This window comes from Homalodisca vitripennis, chromosome 2 (genome assembly GCF_021130785.1).
Source record: "Homalodisca vitripennis isolate AUS2020 chromosome 2, UT_GWSS_2.1, whole genome shotgun sequence".
Classification (NCBI taxonomy): domain Eukaryota; kingdom Metazoa; phylum Arthropoda; class Insecta; order Hemiptera; family Cicadellidae; genus Homalodisca; species Homalodisca vitripennis.
The window spans coordinates 81737134-81756617 of NC_060208.1; the positions used below are offsets into that span (position 1 = coordinate 81737134).

General features: G+C 33.8%; 1 protein-coding gene across 4 annotated transcripts in view; it reads right to left on the reverse strand.

Annotated features, from left to right (window-relative positions):
- Positions 1-576: 576 nt before the first annotated feature.
- LOC124354263 (ATP-binding cassette sub-family C member 3-like) overlaps positions 577-19484 on the reverse strand; it is an 81174-nt gene continuing 62266 nt past the window's right edge. For all 4 annotated transcript variants that reach the window (XM_046804591.1, XM_046804592.1, XM_046804594.1 and 1 more), the window contains 14 exons: positions 19040-19148; positions 18114-18201; positions 16576-16795; positions 13597-13817; positions 13014-13103; positions 11924-12014; positions 11704-11812; positions 8017-8143; positions 6379-6477; positions 5683-5829; positions 5033-5191; positions 3127-3293; positions 2361-2555; positions 577-739 (listed from right to left, as the gene is read on the reverse strand). In XM_046804591.1, coding sequence (XP_046660547.1) covers positions 628-739; positions 2361-2555; positions 3127-3293; positions 5033-5191; positions 5683-5829; positions 6379-6477; positions 8017-8143; positions 11704-11812; positions 11924-12014; positions 13014-13103; positions 13597-13817; positions 16576-16795; positions 18114-18201; positions 19040-19148 — 1934 coding nt within the window. In that variant the 3' untranslated portion in view covers positions 577-627. The remainder of the gene's footprint in view (positions 740-2360; positions 2556-3126; positions 3294-5032; positions 5192-5682; positions 5830-6378; positions 6478-8016; positions 8144-11703; positions 11813-11923; positions 12015-13013; positions 13104-13596; positions 13818-16575; positions 16796-18113; positions 18202-19039; positions 19149-19484) is intronic.

The window sequence follows — 19484 nt, forward strand, 5'->3', positions numbered from 1 at the left end:
GTCAAGCTGTGTTTTATTATTAATAATGTAAAATATTTTAGTAATATTAGATAAATACTGTTGTTATGTGAAGCTTTCGGGCATTTATTACACGTATATAATTTAACTTCAGAATATTTTCAAAAACTTCCTTAAAACTATATAAAAGTATTGAAATTGAATAGTTTTTTATGAAAATTAAACTAATCACTTACTATTGGTTACCTGGAATATAATACAATATAAAACTATCAAAATTAACTAACAATAAAAAAGTTACTCAAAAATGGGAGTGCCCTGGCACCGCACCTTAACACCTTTATCTCCGACTTTGACCAGTACTGCGGGTTTAACTGCTTGTAACTAACCTAACTTAACTAATATTTACACACTGTTCACAATACTAATTGTAACACATGCATTAAAACATACTTGACAACATTGAATCCAAATGCAATAAGATTTTACAAAATGAAATCGATTATAGTGTGTGTTATTTAAAAAAAACACCCGAGACTACAAACGTCGTGCCTTTCTCGCGTACATTCAGAGGTAGCCTATAGTCTCCTATTTCTAATATAATAAAAACACTTCACATCATAGTATATCACATTTTATTTAACACTCTATAAACTTCAGTCTGTTATGTTACACAAGGCCAGCGTCCTTTGCCATTCCGTAGAATATCGTTGACGGTGAATTCAGAAGATTCTTTGGTGAATCGAATTCTTTAATTAGACCTTTATCCAGCACCAAAACTCTGTAACAAAGTGAGAGATTATCAGTCTACAAATAATTAAGTAAACAAATCAAATCTGCCAGATTATTACAACAGGTTGTAATACGTGGTCATTTAATTGATAAATCTTTGATTTGCACAGACAGAATAATGTTTTGAATAGCTTTAACTATTAATAATATATTTTTATGTTCTTTTTATGAGATACTTCTGGAAAGACTCCCTAACTCCGTATGTAGGTTGGGCAAATTACCCAGATCCACACAGCTACTGGAGATCTTGTGGTAATCCTGTTAAACTTATTAAAGTTCATAGACAAGCTCTTATGTTTGTTCTTTTAAACAAACGAGTTGTGAGATCAAACTTCCAAGCCAAAAACTCTACCTGAGAGATCTTATTGAGAACCAAGCCATAAACCAAACTTTGTAACTGGCCTTACCACTATACTTGGACACGGGGTCAACCCCCAAATTATCGCATAATCAAGTATCGGAAGGTGGCCAGAGGTGATGGTCAAGATCAATATCACAACACCATCTTCCAGGTCAAGTAAGTTCCAACTTACCTCTCAAGGTTTCATTAAGTTCGTTTGGTTGAAGTTTGTTTTTGACGATGGAAGGAATGTAAATGAAACAGGGGCTTTCCGGAAATTTATCCGGAGTTCTCTTTAGTTGGATTATTGCAGATCTAGTGTGATCTGTATTCTGTAGTCCAGTCTCAATAATTAGTGTTTAGTTTTTATTAAGTGCATCTTTTAGAACTAGTGCGTGCGCATGGAAATAAACACACAACATGACTGTTGTGATTCCTGACTTATACGTATCACAACGCTCTGGTATGTTGTACTAGTTTTACAACATTAACCTAGATTGTAGTTATGTATTAGGTTAGTCATTCACCTGAAGAAGAGATCAGATTGCAGATCTCGAAAAGTAGTGTTACTGATTGAATTTTATCATTGAACGATAGCAAAAGTTCGGAAAAATTTCCTGTTTCCTTTATGATGGTATTTAATCTGCTCTTTAGTCTTTAGTTCACAGTCCTAAATCTCTCTGGTGAAGGTCGGCTCAAGAACTCCAGTCTGTGGGATAAAGAACTCATCTTTTCATATTTCATAATTGAAATCTGTATGCACGCAAAGTCTCGTCATTACGGGTAATGGACTTGACCAATCTTTCGGAATAGAGAGGCCTCCTATCATCCAGTCCGTGAGCTAAAGTTATCACGTTGAATTCTTGGACTTTTTGTGAACTAATTAATGGCTTGGACTACACATTAAATCTCCAAATATAGTAACCTCCAATTCTTCTGTTGCAGTATAAGATATCATTCAACCTGTGACTTTCAGCAAATTTACAGCCCTGGATTTTTGCTGATGAAAGACTGGACCAGATCAACAGTTTGCAAGATACTTTTCACCTCACCTATCAAGATATTACAGATCTAATCATTATGTGCTCTAGAGCCAATACTGTCCAGTTCCAGAACTTTGCTGATGATAGTCAGCACTAAACATTAAGAGTAAAGAGACCTCCAACTCATATACGAGAATTGATGATAGTAATAAACCTGTGAGTTATATTTAGGACATGACAGCACGGAATAGATAATACGTATCCAGATGCATTAACCTCCTACTCACCTGTCGGAATCCATGATGGTGTTGAGCCTATGTGCGATAGTCAGCACAGTGCAGTCCCGGAATTCTTTGCGGATTGTTGCCTGGATCAGGTCATCAGTCTCCAGGTCTATTGCTGCTGTTGCCTCGTCCAGAATCAGAACTTTCGTCTTGCGCAGAACGGCTCTAGCTAGACAAATCAACTGTCGCTGTCCAACACTGCAACATCACGTTGATAGTCAAAGCGAATAATACAAGCCTTTTCGAAGAATGATTATAATAAAATACAGGCAGTTACTTAATGTTTGTTAAGAACTACCTTGACAGTTCTTTAGTAAAATAGATAATCTTACATACTGAACTATTTCACCTGCTACGATTTTAATGGTAGTAAAGCTTGTAGGATATCAATTTTTTTTTCATTAAAATCTTGCTTATTTTTATGGGATACAATAACTAAGAACAAAAACTATAGACATTATATATACAGTAATTCTACACCATGGCATATGGTTAATTAAAATTATAATAATAATAATAATTATTATTATTATTATTATATTATCAGTAGGATGATCGATTTACATGCAATGCCTATACACGTAGGACTACTGAAAATATTAATCAAGCCAATTGAAGTTATGGGAATATTTATTTATTTTACATATCACCTGTACATTATTTTTCTGTTACTATCCCTAGGCAAATTTCCAAATTTCTAAACATTATGCTTTTTAATAGAACTTCTGGTTAATCCAAAACATAAAAATACAACAAGTTTATTTTTCACCTCAAGTTTTCCCCACTCTCGGAGATGGTGTGCTGCAAGCCCAGACTCAGTGTTTTAGTAAATTCGCTGAGATGAGCCAACTCCAGAGCTCGCCATACGTCTGAGTCACTGTACATCTCAAACGGGTCCAGGTTCATGCGGAGTGTTCCAGAAAACAGCATGGGATCCTGGAATTCAGTACCAAAACTATTCTTTATATTTGGTATAGAATAGCATTCCTTTATTGCACACTTAGAAGCTATAAATTTTTAGGCGCAGTCATATAAACACAGTTGATAACAATAATTCTTATGCATCTAATTACTTAAAAACACAACAAAGTACTAACAAATAATCAGACAGATTCCTCTCATTCAGTGCCTCTCAAAGAGAGTAAATAAGTGTTTAAAGTAACCAGATATAAAAAAGACCCAACGATTAAGTCTTCTGAGCGTAATGACATTTTTATTTATTGTTGACTATGACTTAATGTTTTGATGAGTTTTGATTTTTTTCTGGAGGCTATTAAAAATGTTTGGGTCCATGCAAACAGTTGTGTTATTAAAAATTTCCAGTGTAAAGGTTTTGCTGGTAACTTTTGTTTATAATCTCATAACAATATTATAATATACAGAGTGAGTTTTATGTCCTGGCACGACTGGATATAATTTAAACGGTCCGAGATATCTATGTGAAACCTTGACCCCACCTATTATAACATATTTTTTCAATTTTTCAAGTTGTTGAAAATTTCCCCCCCTTTTCTAAAGGGGGGTAAAGGGGGGCAACTAAAAACTTTCAAATACAAACCCCTATCATGTGAACCCTCATTTTAAAGGGAATAAAAAAAGAGATCCAATAATGCAAACTAGAGGTCTCTACGTTTATTTTAACAGATTTTATGACAAATTTACAATTGAGTAAAGGGGGACAACTAAACATTTTCAAATACAAACCCCTATCATGTCTCAAGTTTTTACACACGTCTAGCACACTGTCAAACAGCCGAAGTTGAACAGTTTGAACACCTGCTACATTAAAACAGTTAACTGGTTTTAGAATTTGCGTTAGTGTTGACTCATGTTACAATAAACAAGACAAGACAGTTACTGATTTTATTATTGTAAATTTGTCATAAAATCTGTTCAAATAAACGTAGAGACCTCTAGTTTGCATTATTTGATTTCTTTTTTTATTCCCTTTAAAATGAGGGATCACATGATAGGGGTTTGTATTTGACAATTTTTAGTTGCCCCCCTTTACGCCTCTTTAGAAAAGGGAGGAAAAATGTTCAACAACTTGAAAAATTGAAAAAATATGTTATAATAGGTAGGGTCAAGGTTTCACATAGATATCTCGGATCGTTTAAATTATATCCAGGTGTGCCAGGACATAAAACTCAGTCTGTATAGTATAAAACATATTATAGTGTTAGGATGATATTTGAATGATAGAGCTCACTACAACTACTAAATATAACTCTCCAGCTAATACCTTCCCTGTGATATGAGACATGCACCGACGTTAGGGCACGCAGAATATTGGTGATTTGCGTCTATCGCAGTCATTGTGTTAAACTATGATATCACTGTAATTATATTGTATGTCGTTAAACAACTCACAAGTTTTAAACCTGCTAAATTGTATATTTCTACTCAAATTTTAATTTAAATATGTATTTTATAATAATAAAATAATTGAATCAGCAAAATATTTTTAATTTTTTCCTAACAGGATGAGGGCCTTGTAATAGAGAAAGTTTAGTTGATATCTTATTGTTAATTTTATATGTGACATAATTTTAAATATCAGCCAATGTACAATAAAAAAATAAGTTAGGTACTGAATATTGACATTAATCCTCGGCATATTAACCGACTAAGCCTAGATCACAGAAATGTGAACGTTAACGAATTATAAAACCTACCTGAGGAATGATTGTCAATCTGGAACGGAGATCGCCCAACCCAATCTTGGAGATGTCGAGTCCATCGATGAGGATGTGTCCTCCTGCAGCCTCGATTATACGGAACAGACAGAGGGTCAGAGACGACTTGCCGGCTCCAGTGCGGCCAACTATCCCAATCTGGAGAAAGAAATCTTTCTTAACATGCTTGTGGAATAAATCACCATCTGAACCTTAGAGAACGTGCCTAATATCACTCCGAGCCACAATCATTGTTCCGAGCCTAAATCATCATTCCGAGCCACAGTCATCGTTCCGAGCCCAAATCATCATTCCAAGCCCCAATCATCATTCTGAGCCACAATCATCATTCCGAACAAAAATATCTATGTTTTTGGTGTCATGGTAATATAACATTCACGTTCTCTGGTAGCCCCAAGATAGGTAAATTAACTGGTTCATATATCTCCAACACGTTTGTGCTACATTGTCAAAAACACATTTCTTAAGATACATCATATTAATCTGATAGATTGCAATAAGTAAATGTAATTGCACTAAAAATCCCAGAAGTATATTAAAATTTACAAAATTTTTATACAAGACTTGAAAATTTAATCATACATTTTAAAGTATAGCGAAATCAATCCTAAATTTTAAAAGTTTGTTACCTTTTCGCCGCCGGAGACAGTGAAGGATATTCCCTTCAACACCAGCTCTAGACCTTCTCTGTACCTGACCTGATAGTCCTGGAACTGTACCACACCCTGGTTGGGCCACTCAGGATTCGGTCTGGGCTGTACTTCCCAGGCTGCTTCCTATGAAACAAGTATAATCTGTAATCTAGTTTACAACTATCGTGTTGTAGAAACTTCTATAGTTGCAATATGTGGGTTATGATTGGAGTTAGGTACTAAAATGTTTGCCAGACTGCTTAATACAGTGTATCTAGAGCCACACTAACAGGTCAAGAGTAGTTATGTATTCTAGTCAATGATTCAAAGTTACTTGAATTGACTACAATGCAATACATTTTAATACAGTTTAAGACTTTCAAAACTACAACACCCCAAACACCCTGTTCTTGATCATCTATTGATTTGTGCAAAATGTAGGGACATCTGTTTTGCTGTACCCAGTATAGGTCCCAAGAGTGGGTATAAATTAACTAGCAGTAAACCTTGCTGGAGTCACTTATGCGTTGTTCAAGTCTGTACTTTTGGTTAATCCATGACGGAATTTTGGTTGCTAGTTTATTACTCTCCTTCCTAAGCTTTTGGCTACAAGCAGTAATAAATTTTAATTTCGTCCTAATCATAATTATATAACGTTACGAAACAATAGAAGTGCGTTATGTACAAACCTACCTGTGGGACTTCGGCGTACTCCTTTATCCTCTCAACTGAAACTATATTTGTTTCAACTTCAGCTGCAAACCTTACGGCCACGTTCAGCATAGCAGTAATCTGATACAAGAACAACCATATTACGAACTTCGCAGGGTAATTATTTAATACTAAAAATGTTTAAGAAATTTAATCGACGTAAATCATTTTGATTTCATGATTAGAACACTGTAATCTGAAACGAGATAAGAAATTTTAATTTAGTTCAGCAAAAGGGATGTTTGAACAGCTAATTATGCAGAGAGAGAGAGAGAGAGAGAGAGAGAGAGAGAGATGGGGAGGGGCGAAGAGAGGAGGGAGAGAGGTGGAGGGATGGGGAGAGAGGGGAAAAGAGGGAGAGGGAGACAGGTGGAGTGATGGAGAAGGAGTGGAGGGGGGCGAGAGGGTGAGGGGGAAGACGATGAGGGGGAGAGAAGGGAGAGGGGAAGAGGAGAGGTGGGAGAGAAGAGCGAGGGGGAGAGAGGGAGAGAGAGACTTATTTTACTCAATGGCCTTTTTTCAAAACAGGATGAACTTGTTTCTGTATTATATAGTAAATCGCATTTAGCAGTCTAACACACTTATTTGCTTAAAACATGTGCGTGGTCACTGCAGGGTAAATGAATCATTGGTAAGTTAAAAGCTGTCTGAGCGTGGGTTTTATTTACTTGGGATGAGTACTTGGAATGATGGACGCGGATCAAAGAGACTATCTAAATAAATTTAGTGATATCAACAACATATCATATCATGTAATACATTTGTCATAACTGATGATCAGACAATTTGAAATGAATTATTATTCTATCGAATTTTATTCAAAATATGACTAAATTAAACTAATACTATTAAAGACTAGCACGTAGGTCGTGTACGTGAGAGTCTGTCAGTATACGCGGTAATTCATGATAGAAGGTCCTAGGAATTTGGACCGTTAGTTACGAAACCTTCTAAACTATATCAAGTGTGCGCATGGGTATGTTGCATCACTCAACCGTTTTTAACAGTTCTAAGCTGGGCGCGCTAGTTGTACGACACTCCGCTCGGCGCTACTCACCGGTCACTAATGGCGTGTGTTTCTAGCGGTAGCCGCTGGATGGCACGCACATACGTCGAGCAATATAAAACGGCATCAACTCGAAAGTTTATCTTCTCAGAAGGTTCCATAATCAACGGTTGTACTTAGACAGGTTCCTCTTGGTGCAATGAAAAACTTTGTTGATTTTAGTCCCAAAATGTAAAACGGCAGTCAATCCGTCTGTCTGTTTGTTCATCTGTGCATGCAGTCTTTAGTTATGATCTGTCGAGTCCTTCGACACTCCGTTGTTATCAATTCTTTTCTAAAAAGTTGTTTCTTTCATTTTAATCCAAGTTCTTTTAAAACCGTGTACAGTAAGAAGATATGAATGTTTTCTATTCCGAAAGAGAAATTATTATTTAGGACTTACCACTAATTATTATTTATGTTATGTATCGCTGAATGATTTGATACAAAATATATTTTAAAGGATGCGGAAGTATTCTCAATCAACCAATATTATTATGAGACTGTACACTGTTCTTTTATACCAGATTTTAAAGCATAATTGAACATGTTTATTATGATTTGTTTCCACAAACCTGTAGAGCATAACTAACGGAGAGACCCACAATGCCAGAGTCCAATGAATCTCTTCCTAACACAGCGAAGAGAGCAGCAAAGAAAATTAAAATATTACCGACCGTTTCTAGGCGAATTCCAAGCCACCTGAAACAATAAAGGTCCATAAAAACATTAAATTTGTAAAGTAAACAAAACACCTGAGTAAATTTATAATTTTACATATAATGTTCAAGTTTTCAATGACAAAATTACACTTACTTAAATACTCTATTAATATATTTGTTTCAGGTTTATCTGAATGTTACAGTGTAATATATTCAGGTACTTGCCTGGTGAAGTATCACGCATAAATTTACATTTTCTAGTAAAATATTTCATTTCTGATACAACTCTTTCTTCAAACTTTGCTAAAATCCAGAACATTTACAATTACTATAAACATCGAGTACTAAAAACAAAATTGAAAAAAACCATAGATGAACAAATATGTAAGTTGATGCTAAAAATAAATCTTTATGGTATCATTCTTCTTTCGCCTGTTAATAACATGCTAAAACAGTAATTAAAGCATTTTTAAACCAATCTCACCAGGAGTCTTCATTCTGTGAAATTATTACACATTTCACAGACACAAAATGTTAAATTTTACAGTAAAATAGTTAATTATTATTTCTTCATTTTTTATAAAGAAAGTAAAGTCACGTACTCAAAGCCATTATTAAAACTCTTCTAGATCAAATTTTGGACCGATTCAAAATTCACCATTCCTTAAAATATAACTAAATTCTTTTTTGACCCAAACTTTTATACATATACTAATATTTATTTCATTTTATTTTAATTTTAACCATATAAATCTTGTTAGTTTTACTCAGCTGATATTTGTTTTTAAATTGTTGATTCACACCTGATGATGACATCTTCGATGTCGAAAGGCCTCGTGAAAAATACACTAATTATTGGATAATTGTGAGTTTTCTTTTGTGAAATAATAGACAATTTATATTCCAATAAGAAGAGCTCCTCCTCCTTCATCTTCTAGATCAGTCTGAAAGCCGGGATTATATGATCAGTCTGAAACACAGATGTACGAATTTGCCTGTACCAGCACACCATGCTGCATTTGAGACTCTACGTAACTCATACTACATTTTCAACGCTGCAGCATAAATTTTACTTCTTATGACGAGGTGGTATCAAAATTTGGGCTACAACAAAATACAGGGTGAATGGCTCTTGGTGTGACAAATTTTTTTTTTTTGGGTTTATAATGCAATGTAAATGTGATACAATGGCGGTTATAAAAAAGTCTAACTCCAAAAATTTAGGTCTGAAATAAATTATTTTCAGTTTTTCTAAAAAACCCGTGTTTTTGTACGTAAAAATCTGATATTTATCAGCAATGTATAGACATATGTGAGCAAACTACACAATTTTTAAATTCTCCGTTAAATTTAAGATTTGAATAAGTTATCGGTTCAAAACGGTAAGAAAAGAAAATTTAGCTTCAGGTCGATTTTAAAATGGCAAAGGTACTAAGTTTCAGAAAAACTGAAATATCATTGAACCCCATATATTTTACCACACCCTGTACACAAGAATGTGTCAAGTGATATTAAAAACTTTGCCATTTAATAGGCTTTAAAATGGTATGCCATATGACCCTAGTTTAAGTATTCGGTTACCTACTGTTATTGGTTTTGAATATTAAAAAACACACAAGCTACAACCAACGACAGATTTGTAGTCTAGGAGCATAATCAGTTGCTTTCAGACCTTGAACAGGCGTAAAATGGTTTGTAAGAACCAGTGTCCACATAAATTACTTCTATCTCCAATAAACTATTTTTCTACTCAATTTAGTCAAGTGTAGGCTGCCATGGAGTTCACTACTCGAGAATACGCTGATATGCACTTTATTTACGGGTTTTGTGATGGAAATGCGCGTGCTGCCCAAAGAGAGTTATCAAGCTTGCTATCCTGATCGCCGACTTCCCAGTCATTCTGTGTTCTCAAGACTCCATCAACGTCTTGAGGAGGGAGTACAGTTTCACAAAAGACCTAAACGAAGTAGGAGACATTGTTCATGATGTAGGATTAGATGAAGTAGTTCTAAATTCAGTACGGAATGATCCAGAAGTTAGTAGTAGGTAACTTGCTAGAGACGTAGGATTTGTACATTTTGCATAAGAATAAGTTCCATCCATACCATTTTACGCCTGTTTCAAGGTCTGAAAGCAACTGATTATGCTCCTAGACTACAAATCTGTCGTTGGTTGCTAATCAGAGACGTAGAGCAGCGTCATTTTTATCGAAAAAAATCCTTTGGACTGCTAAGTTCATTGTTTACAAGAGCAGGAATTTTCAATTGTCATAATATGCACCACTGGGATCAACAATACCCACACCTTACAATGGGAACAATCCTTTCAAACGCGTTTTAGTATTAATGTTTGGTTTGGAGTCTTAGGCGACCAACTGATTGGCCCTCACATATTTGATGGAACTGTAAATGGAACAATCTACTTAGATTTTGTTGCAACATGACCTACCTAACCTTCTAGAACAATTTGAAACAATGTTGAAAGAGAGAGGGTTTTTTTTAAGCAGGAAGTTTATTCCACCCCAGTAAACTCAGAAAAAAAATACGAGGGAGAATGGGTCTGGCTGCTCAAAGGCTTCGGAAAATAACTGTCTTTTGAAATGACCGCAGGAGCAATGAGAAAGCGAGCAAGAGCTTGTGTGAGAAAAGAAGGTCGCCATTTTGAGAATGAACTGCAATAATTTGACTGTGTTAATGTTTTAATGTTTAAACTGCTTTAATTTTTTTTTAAATCTTCAATTCCTTGTTTTATAAGGCAGTTTTATAAAACATAAAAATTACGTACAGATGATATTAAATTGTTTTAATCTTTTTGTAGCTTGCGTATTTTTAATATTCAAACCAATAAAAGTAAGGTAACCGAATACTTAACTATGGTCATATTGCATACCATTTTAAAAGTTTTATTTAAATTGCAAAGTCTTTAACATCACTTGACACATTCTTGTGTACAGGGTGTGGTAAAAATATGGGGTTCAATGATATTTCAGTTTTTCTGAAACTTAGCAACTTTGCCATTTAAATCGACCTGAAGCTAAATTTTGTTTTCTTGCCGTTTGAACCGGTAACTTTTTCAAATCGAAAATTTAACGGAGATTCTAAAAATTGTGTAGTTTGCTCACATATGTCTATACATTGCTGATAAATATCAGATTTACGTACAAAAACACGGGTTTTTTTAGAAAAACTGAAAATAATTTTTTTCAGACCTAATTTTTGGAGTTAGACTTTTTTATAACCGCCATTGTATCACATTTACATTGCATTATAACCCAAAAAATTTTGTCACACCAAGAGCCACTCACCCTGTAAAATACTACTACTAATGGATTATTAATGAGGAAATGGTTTGTGTGATTTTCAAATAAGCCACGAACAACAGCAACTGACGACATGCCATTGACTAATATTATGAAGATTACAACATATTAGTTTTAAGGTTTACGCAATTATCTGGAATTTAATGATCTTGGTTAATGATGAAGAAACATTCTAAATTTATATTCAATTTTATATTTGTTAACCCGTTTTTCTGGCACTATTTTCTTAACAATTTTATTTTTCACTTTCCTTCCCCACAAGCTGTACGTGATAAAATTACCTGTTCGCGATTAAGCTGGGATATAGACACACAGTGTTCACGTCAACTCTTTCCTCCAAGGTTTGCATGAATCTGTTCTCCACTCCGTATGCTCTTATTGAAGAGGCGCCTGCAATATTAAGAAAACCTCTTATTACACGTAATAACTTATTATAGTATAGTAACTGCGCTGAAGCATATACGAAAAGAAAGAAAATTATCACCCTATATAAATACGTACCAGACACGGTTTCACTGAAGTGGGAATATATCGGAGATCGGGAAACCGCTTCCACTCTCTTCAGCTGCCGGGATGTTGTTAGATACAAACTCTGTAATCGAACATATCATTGTTAGTTTTATTGCAGTTTAATTTTTTTTTAATCTTGTGCCTTAAATTTCATCATCTTATTATTTTAAAGAAAATTATTTTACTAACTCCATCTTGAATCTTTACGAGTGAACTTTACCTCAAACAAAACATATCCAATATCTGTAAAAATATGTTAAAAACTACAGATATAGTTACACCATTGAAAATGCTTCAAAAATAAAACTACACTGACGTAATTACTAACACAATACAATTGCAAATAACAGTGCAAAATAACAGTAAAATGAAGTCTGACTTCAAGGTCATGTAGATTATGTATAATAAGCAATGAATTACAAATACTAAATAGACTAGCAAAACATTTATTGGTAAAAAAAAGGGATATAGTGAATGTTTCTGCAAGTTCCTGTTTTTGTCCTGACAGTCATTTCTTAGTAATATATTTTACAAAAAGTCATTCAGTATTCATCAATATATTTTATTGCAGATATGATTACTGTGTGTAATTCATAATTTATTACTCTTCTTCGCAATTTTTAAACATAAAAAGTACAATTACAGAGGTTACACATGTGCATGTTGATGTGATCGACATTGGCATCTAATTTATACCAAATTCCAATCTAGAAAGAAAAATAATCTTTTTAGAAATTCAACCCCTTTATCTGTCGGTTTTATCCATTCATTTAGATTTCAACTATTCCATTATGGAATTATAAAAAAAAAATAATACCGTGCTTGTATTGTATTAACAATTTGCATTTATGATTATAAATGAGATACATGTATGGACCTAAAATAGATCTCTGGGGGACACCATACTTTTACTAGTGGAAAATTTAATTTTAATGCTATTGCTAATAGTTTGCTTATTTATATGTTTCCAGATTGATCTGGTACTTCACATTTCTAATAGTGAATATATCAGAAATAAATTCTGCCATTAGTTCAATAGCAAATAAATGTTTCATGCAAATGCATAATATTCTTCACTGACCTGAACAAAATAGTAAAGCAGCCCAATAGGTAGGATGACTGCGGCAAATATTGGAGTAGACCAAACAATTACTGCTATGGTTCCTATAACCTGTAAATCAGTTCAAACTTTTATTTGTATCGTTATTATGTTTTCTTCTACTAACTGCTCATTTAGTTCCAATGTCCAAACTGTAGTGAAGTATTAGCAATTTGCAATTAACAATATATTGATATACAGAAATAAAATAATTATGCTCATAGTATATTAAACGTTTAAGTGAATGGCATTTTCATATAAACCATTTTCTGTCATAAAACAATGTAATGGAAGATGTATATAAATTAATTCATTCTCCTAAAACAAAAATATTAAAAAAATGTTTTTAAACTCTTGTGAATTTTCGTATTTCTTAACGTTCTACTTTAGAAAAACATAAGGTATAAACGTTTAAAAAAAATAGAAATATAGTATACGTTAACAAGACAAATATAAACTTAAGAAAGATTATTGAACTATTCCCGATATAGTCATTAGAATACAGAAAATCAGTTAAACGATAGTAGATCACTAACAATAGAATCGTATATTGATAGTATCTTACCGTACAAAATCCTGTCATTGTTTGTGTTATGGTTAATGGCAGTACACTATCAACCAAGTCGACATCTTTGCCAAAACGGTTGACAAGTCTTCCATTCGGAGTAGTATCAAAGAAACTCATCGGAGCTCGCAGAATGTTACTTAACATGGAGAGGTGTAGATTGCGAGATGCCATTACACTGCCAAATGCCAGAGCAAAGGACCCCAATATTACTAGGATCACTGAAACATTAGAGTTCGTAAAATGTTATTTAACATAGAGAGGTGTAGATTGCGAGATGCCATTACACTGCCAAATTCCAGAGCAAAGGACCCCAATATTACCAGGATCACTGAAACATTAGAGTTCGTAAAATGTTATTTAACATGGAGAGGTTTAGATTACGAGATGCCATTACACTGTCAAATGTCAGAGCCAAGGATCCCAATATTACCAGGATCACTGAAACATCCATCGAAACTCGCGGAATGTTATTTAACATGGAGAGGTCTAGATTAAGAGATGCCTTACACTGTCAAATGTCAGAGCTCAGGATCCCAAATATTACCAGGATCACTGAAACATCGAAACTCGCGGAATGTTTTTTAACATGCAGAGGTGTAGATTACGAGATGCCTTACACTGTCAAATGTCAGAGCCCAGGATCCCAAATATTACCAGGATCACTGAAACATCCATCGAAACTCGCGGAATGTTATTTAACATGCAGAGGTGTAGATTACGAGATGCCTTACACTGTCAAATGTCAGAGCCCAGGATCCCAAATATTACCAGGATCACTGAAACATCCGTCGAAACTCGCGGATTGTTATTTAACATGCTGAGGTGTAGATTACGAGATGCCTTACACTGTCAAATGTCAGAGCCCAGGATCCCAAATATTACTAGGATCACTGAAACATCCATCGAAACTCGTGGAATGTTATTTAACATGCAGAGGTGTAGATTACGAGATTCCATTAGACTGTCAAATGTCAGAGTAAATGACACCAATATTACCAGGATCACTGAAACATCGAAACTCGTGAAATGTTATTTAACATGCAGAGGTGTAGATTACGAGATGCCATTACACTGTTAAATGTCAGAGTAAAGGACACCAATATTACCAGGATCACTGAAACATCGAAACTCGTGGAATGTTATTTAACATGCAGAGGTGTATATTACGAGATGCCATTACACTGCCAAATACCACAGCACAGGACACAAATAGTAAAAGTATCACTGAAATATCAGAGCTTACAGAATTTTGTTCCATGGAAATGTGGAGCTATGCAATATACTATTACAATGTCATGTATCAAAGTCAGACGCACATGTCACAGTACATTTTGCTCTCATACAGGATACGTAACACAAATCTTTTTTTAATGAAATTTAAGTTTTTTTATACATCCTATATTAACAAGTACTACATTACACTATTGCGATATAACAATGCTTCAAAGCTTGTACAACTATGTATTACGAAGATGCTGTATACTGTGACGTGTAGATGCAACTGAAAATGAAACACACATCCAATAAGTATATGCAAGCTCACACTGTGTAATCTTCCACTGCATAGTAATCCACACGCGTTAACAATTTACAAAAGGACATGTCTAACGTAGTTAAGGTGCTGACAGGAACTGGCCGACTGTACAAAGTTTTGTTCAATAGATTGTCACTAGGAATGCTGTTGTATTTTTTAGACCCGATATCATTGCGTCGCTTGATGAAAGGCTGTAATGTAGTGAAACCATAATACAATGTCGTTACTTTTACCCCTTACCACACCGTTCCAGGCGAGCCGCATATGCATGTACTAGGTTGTTTACAAGTCACAGTGAATAATGCCTGACGCTGTACCTCATCACCGGCAGGAGTATGCCTTCAACTACTGACTGTTTCTTCAGAAACAAAAGTGATTTTTTTTCTCGTTGATTGCAGTATTTTATTTTGTTCATATAGGCTAATGAATGAACAATTGGCTTTGTATTTTGTTGTAATCGTTATATATAAAGTAACACTTCGCAGTTGTAATATACTTATGTTGTTAGGTAGGAACACTGTTTTAGTCGTAGATAAATAGTTACAGGATTTAATATTCATTCAATATACAATAGATAATAGCGGTTAAACGAAACATTTTTCGACCTATATTTATAGAACTTTTTTTTCCTTAAATGATGAATAATATCACGCACAGAAGTTTGTGACACCCTTTTGTGAACACCCTCTATATTATAATTCAAGTCAAAGTTAAGTTAGATTTTGGTCAAATATATAATTGTATAATAAATTATAATTTTATCAAAGACACTCTTAAAATTAGTCCGAGATAAAAAATATGTAATAAAACTTAAAAATTAGTTTTAAATCACCTTAAATAATATTCCATTCGGAATGAATAATTAATCCTGTAACTATTTATCTACGACTAAAACCGTGTTTCTGCCTAAAATAACTATATAACAACTGCGAAATGTTATTATATGTCTACATTTTGATAACTATACAGGGATTTTCTGTTATTTGACCTTACATATTTTCAACAGATGTAATGGTTTTAATATTAAAGAAAATAACACAATTATTTTTTTTCCTCTTATCTACTCAAACCTATGTACCAATTTAGATGCCATAGTTTAAATATCTCCAGATATATTTATTTCTTTATAAAAATAGCGGCTAGTGGCTAAACGACACATTTCATGACCTATATTTATAGGATATGTTTTTCTTGAAATGATTAATATCTCCCACAGAAGTTTGTGAACACCTGTATACATCTGCGTAAATTAAACAACAAACGGTGTATTTCTTTATACAAATTGTTAGTATGAGGCTTTATTAGGCTACAAAGTATTGAATAAAGCTTGAGAGTCTTGCTTTCTATACATTGTCACTATTCGAAGAGCTTTGGCTGAGATTAATTAGGGATACAACACTTACATTCCTATTCTTAAAATACCAGTTAGACGAGTTGCTCACCTTGGCTGAAACCAACAGCAGCATAGATCCCAAGGTAAGAATTACGCTTGTCGATAACCTGGACTCCATCGACAGCCGCCGAGTCGTCCGACGTCCACTCAGAGAGCCAGATGCTGGCCATGATGTTGGCGACCTGGGAGAGCAACTGGAAGGATATGGAGGTCAGGCCGAGGAATAGCCCTACAGCCTTCAAATAGTGAATGTACACGCTCCACTTCACCTATGCATAGAAAAAACGTATTTTAAACTTCGCGTGGATATATTTTATCAGCTAACATCTTTAGATTGTATCAGGTTTCATACAATTTTTAAAACTTCTTATGTACTATAAATAAAACAGAAAGACAAAATATTATATAAAACTACAATAAAAAATCAAAGCTGTACAAAGTATCTTTATGAAACTCATTAAGAAAACGTGGTTATTCCATGAACATGCTTAAAAAATATATATTATTAAAGTCTCATTTGAACCCATGTAAAAACTTTCAATGGAAATATTTTATTGTATAAAATGTTAAAGGTTTAAACAATCTTAGTAGGAATTTAATCCTTTTTACAACATGAATGCATTAATATACACCATCCTTTTTTAGCCCAAAATTAGGGTCATAGTTTCAAATTTTCAAAATTTCAAATAGCATTATAAGTAATGTTGTACATCATTTTAAAGGTCTTTAAGCTCTGAAAATTTGTTACAAACATTCCGATATATCTTAAGTCTTGTCCAAATGACCAAATTATTTCTTTGAGTTTTTTTAATTTTTACTGTGATATTTTTGTATTATAATTTGGTAATATATTTTTTTACGTTAAAAAGCACGAGTTACGCTTTTGAACGGAATATCGTTTGAACGTTTTTTCAAGTTTTTCTTACAGCACTAATATTTTCAAATTTTAAAAACTGAAGCCCAATGTCAAAAAACTTAGAAATTATAGTATAAGCCATGCTTCATATTAAACTAAAGGTAATTAAAAAAGAAACATATTTTAATTTTAAGCTTTCTTTATAACTTACACGTTATTTGAACAAGCATTATTCTTAGTAATTTGAAATAGCAATTAGTGAAACTACAATGTAATTTAGTGAAATATGTATTATAACCTCGTAATATACTATAAAATGCTATTTACAAAAATCTCTCCACTGTGATAAGCTCAGAAGTCCTATATTCGGAATAGAGAGGTAAGTATTCACACGAAATCCATTATTGTGTTTTAAACGTTATTAAAAACTTTAAAAAAGCTGATCGACAATAATACTTATATTATGACAGCATACTTTTTAATGTACGAGGAATGTAACCATTTTATCAAGTCACTGCCAACTGTATACTTTGTTGGTTCTTGACTATTTCTGCGGTTCTTGGCTGTAACCACAAGGAAAACATTCCAAGTCACGATTATCAGAAATCGATAAAGATATAAAATAATAACTATGTTACCGGACAAACCACAAAGCAACTGAGAAAAGTAATACTAATTAATAAAAATAACTAAAATCTATACTTCTACTTTTGTATCCATCTCATACTAACACTGCCAGTTTCCGCTTTTTCCGCTTGAATCAACTTATCAATCTGGTTCGTGATTGGCTGGACATCAAACTTGACTGAATCTCTGCGACTGAAAATAAATGCATATATGATACATAGACGCATATCAATGTATTTGACAAAATAATTACTTATTATAGTAAATTGTAACTTAGTGTGCACATTACGAAAAATAAGTTCTATTTCATATCCACAAGCCGCTCTATTTTTAGTATTGTATATCATCTTTGATTGTGTTTGTTACATAAATCTTTCATACGGACAAGATGTGCTGAGTGAGGTCTGGGGGATTATTTCAGTTAGTTCTGAGGTCCGACACTAGGGCAGCGCCACGTAACTTTGATTGTTACTGTCCAAATATTTACTACCTAAGTTATTTGTGCCTCTCACTTCACAGATGGCCGTCAGAGAGCTCACTTTTGTAAAAGTGTAGTATTTAATCATATCTAAATTATAATTAAAAAGCTATATTCAAAAATAAAAAAACTGTATTAAAAATGTATATTGAAAACATAGTTTATAAAACAAAAGCAGATTACATGAATACAACGAAATCGAATCTGTATTATGCAATTATTTACTCATTATACTAGTATGGGTATTGAGATATACCAGATTCAACGCCCACCTTCAAATTAACATTTATTAAAGAGACAAGTGATGTCTTTCACCTTAAAAACCAATGCAATTATATTTTTTGAAAAATGTATTAATATTTACTTGCATTTATATCAATCAATTTATATGCATCCCAGGATCGGCCCAGTACTTATGCAAAGTTTATTCGCTTACTGTACGTGATTTTGCTTAGCTTATTTACTACTGGGATGCTACTAGCTACCATGAAGCTTAATTGCACTTTTTCTATATTAGTTTTTGGTATTTAAGAGTTATATCTGTTATCGTACCTTCCTGCCGAGGAGTTGGATTTAACAGAGTCAGTAACGCTTCTCCTGCTGATTTGTCTTTGAATCTTCTGTTTTAAAACCTTATCTTCTTCAATCAACTCCTCCATTTCTGTTAACAAATGTTAAATTAATGTGTTTGAAATCTTAAAATAATATCCTGAAGTTTTCAGTAGTGGCGCAACTTTGACAATCATGTTATTTACTCCACACACTAAATTTTGTCAATGGCTCAGTGTAGTGGATACGCGGTTATCGCGAAATAACCGAATCAAGCAACGTCGAGCGTGGCTGCTGCTTGGATAGGTGACCGCTGCTGAGCAATCATATCTTTGCAAGCAAGCTGCATGCCACCACCATTGGTGGTGGTTCGGAAGTCATTGATCCCCAGGTGAAGTGTTAGAGAGGGCTCCTTAGCCCTAATTTTGCACTAGGCATTTTTAAACAT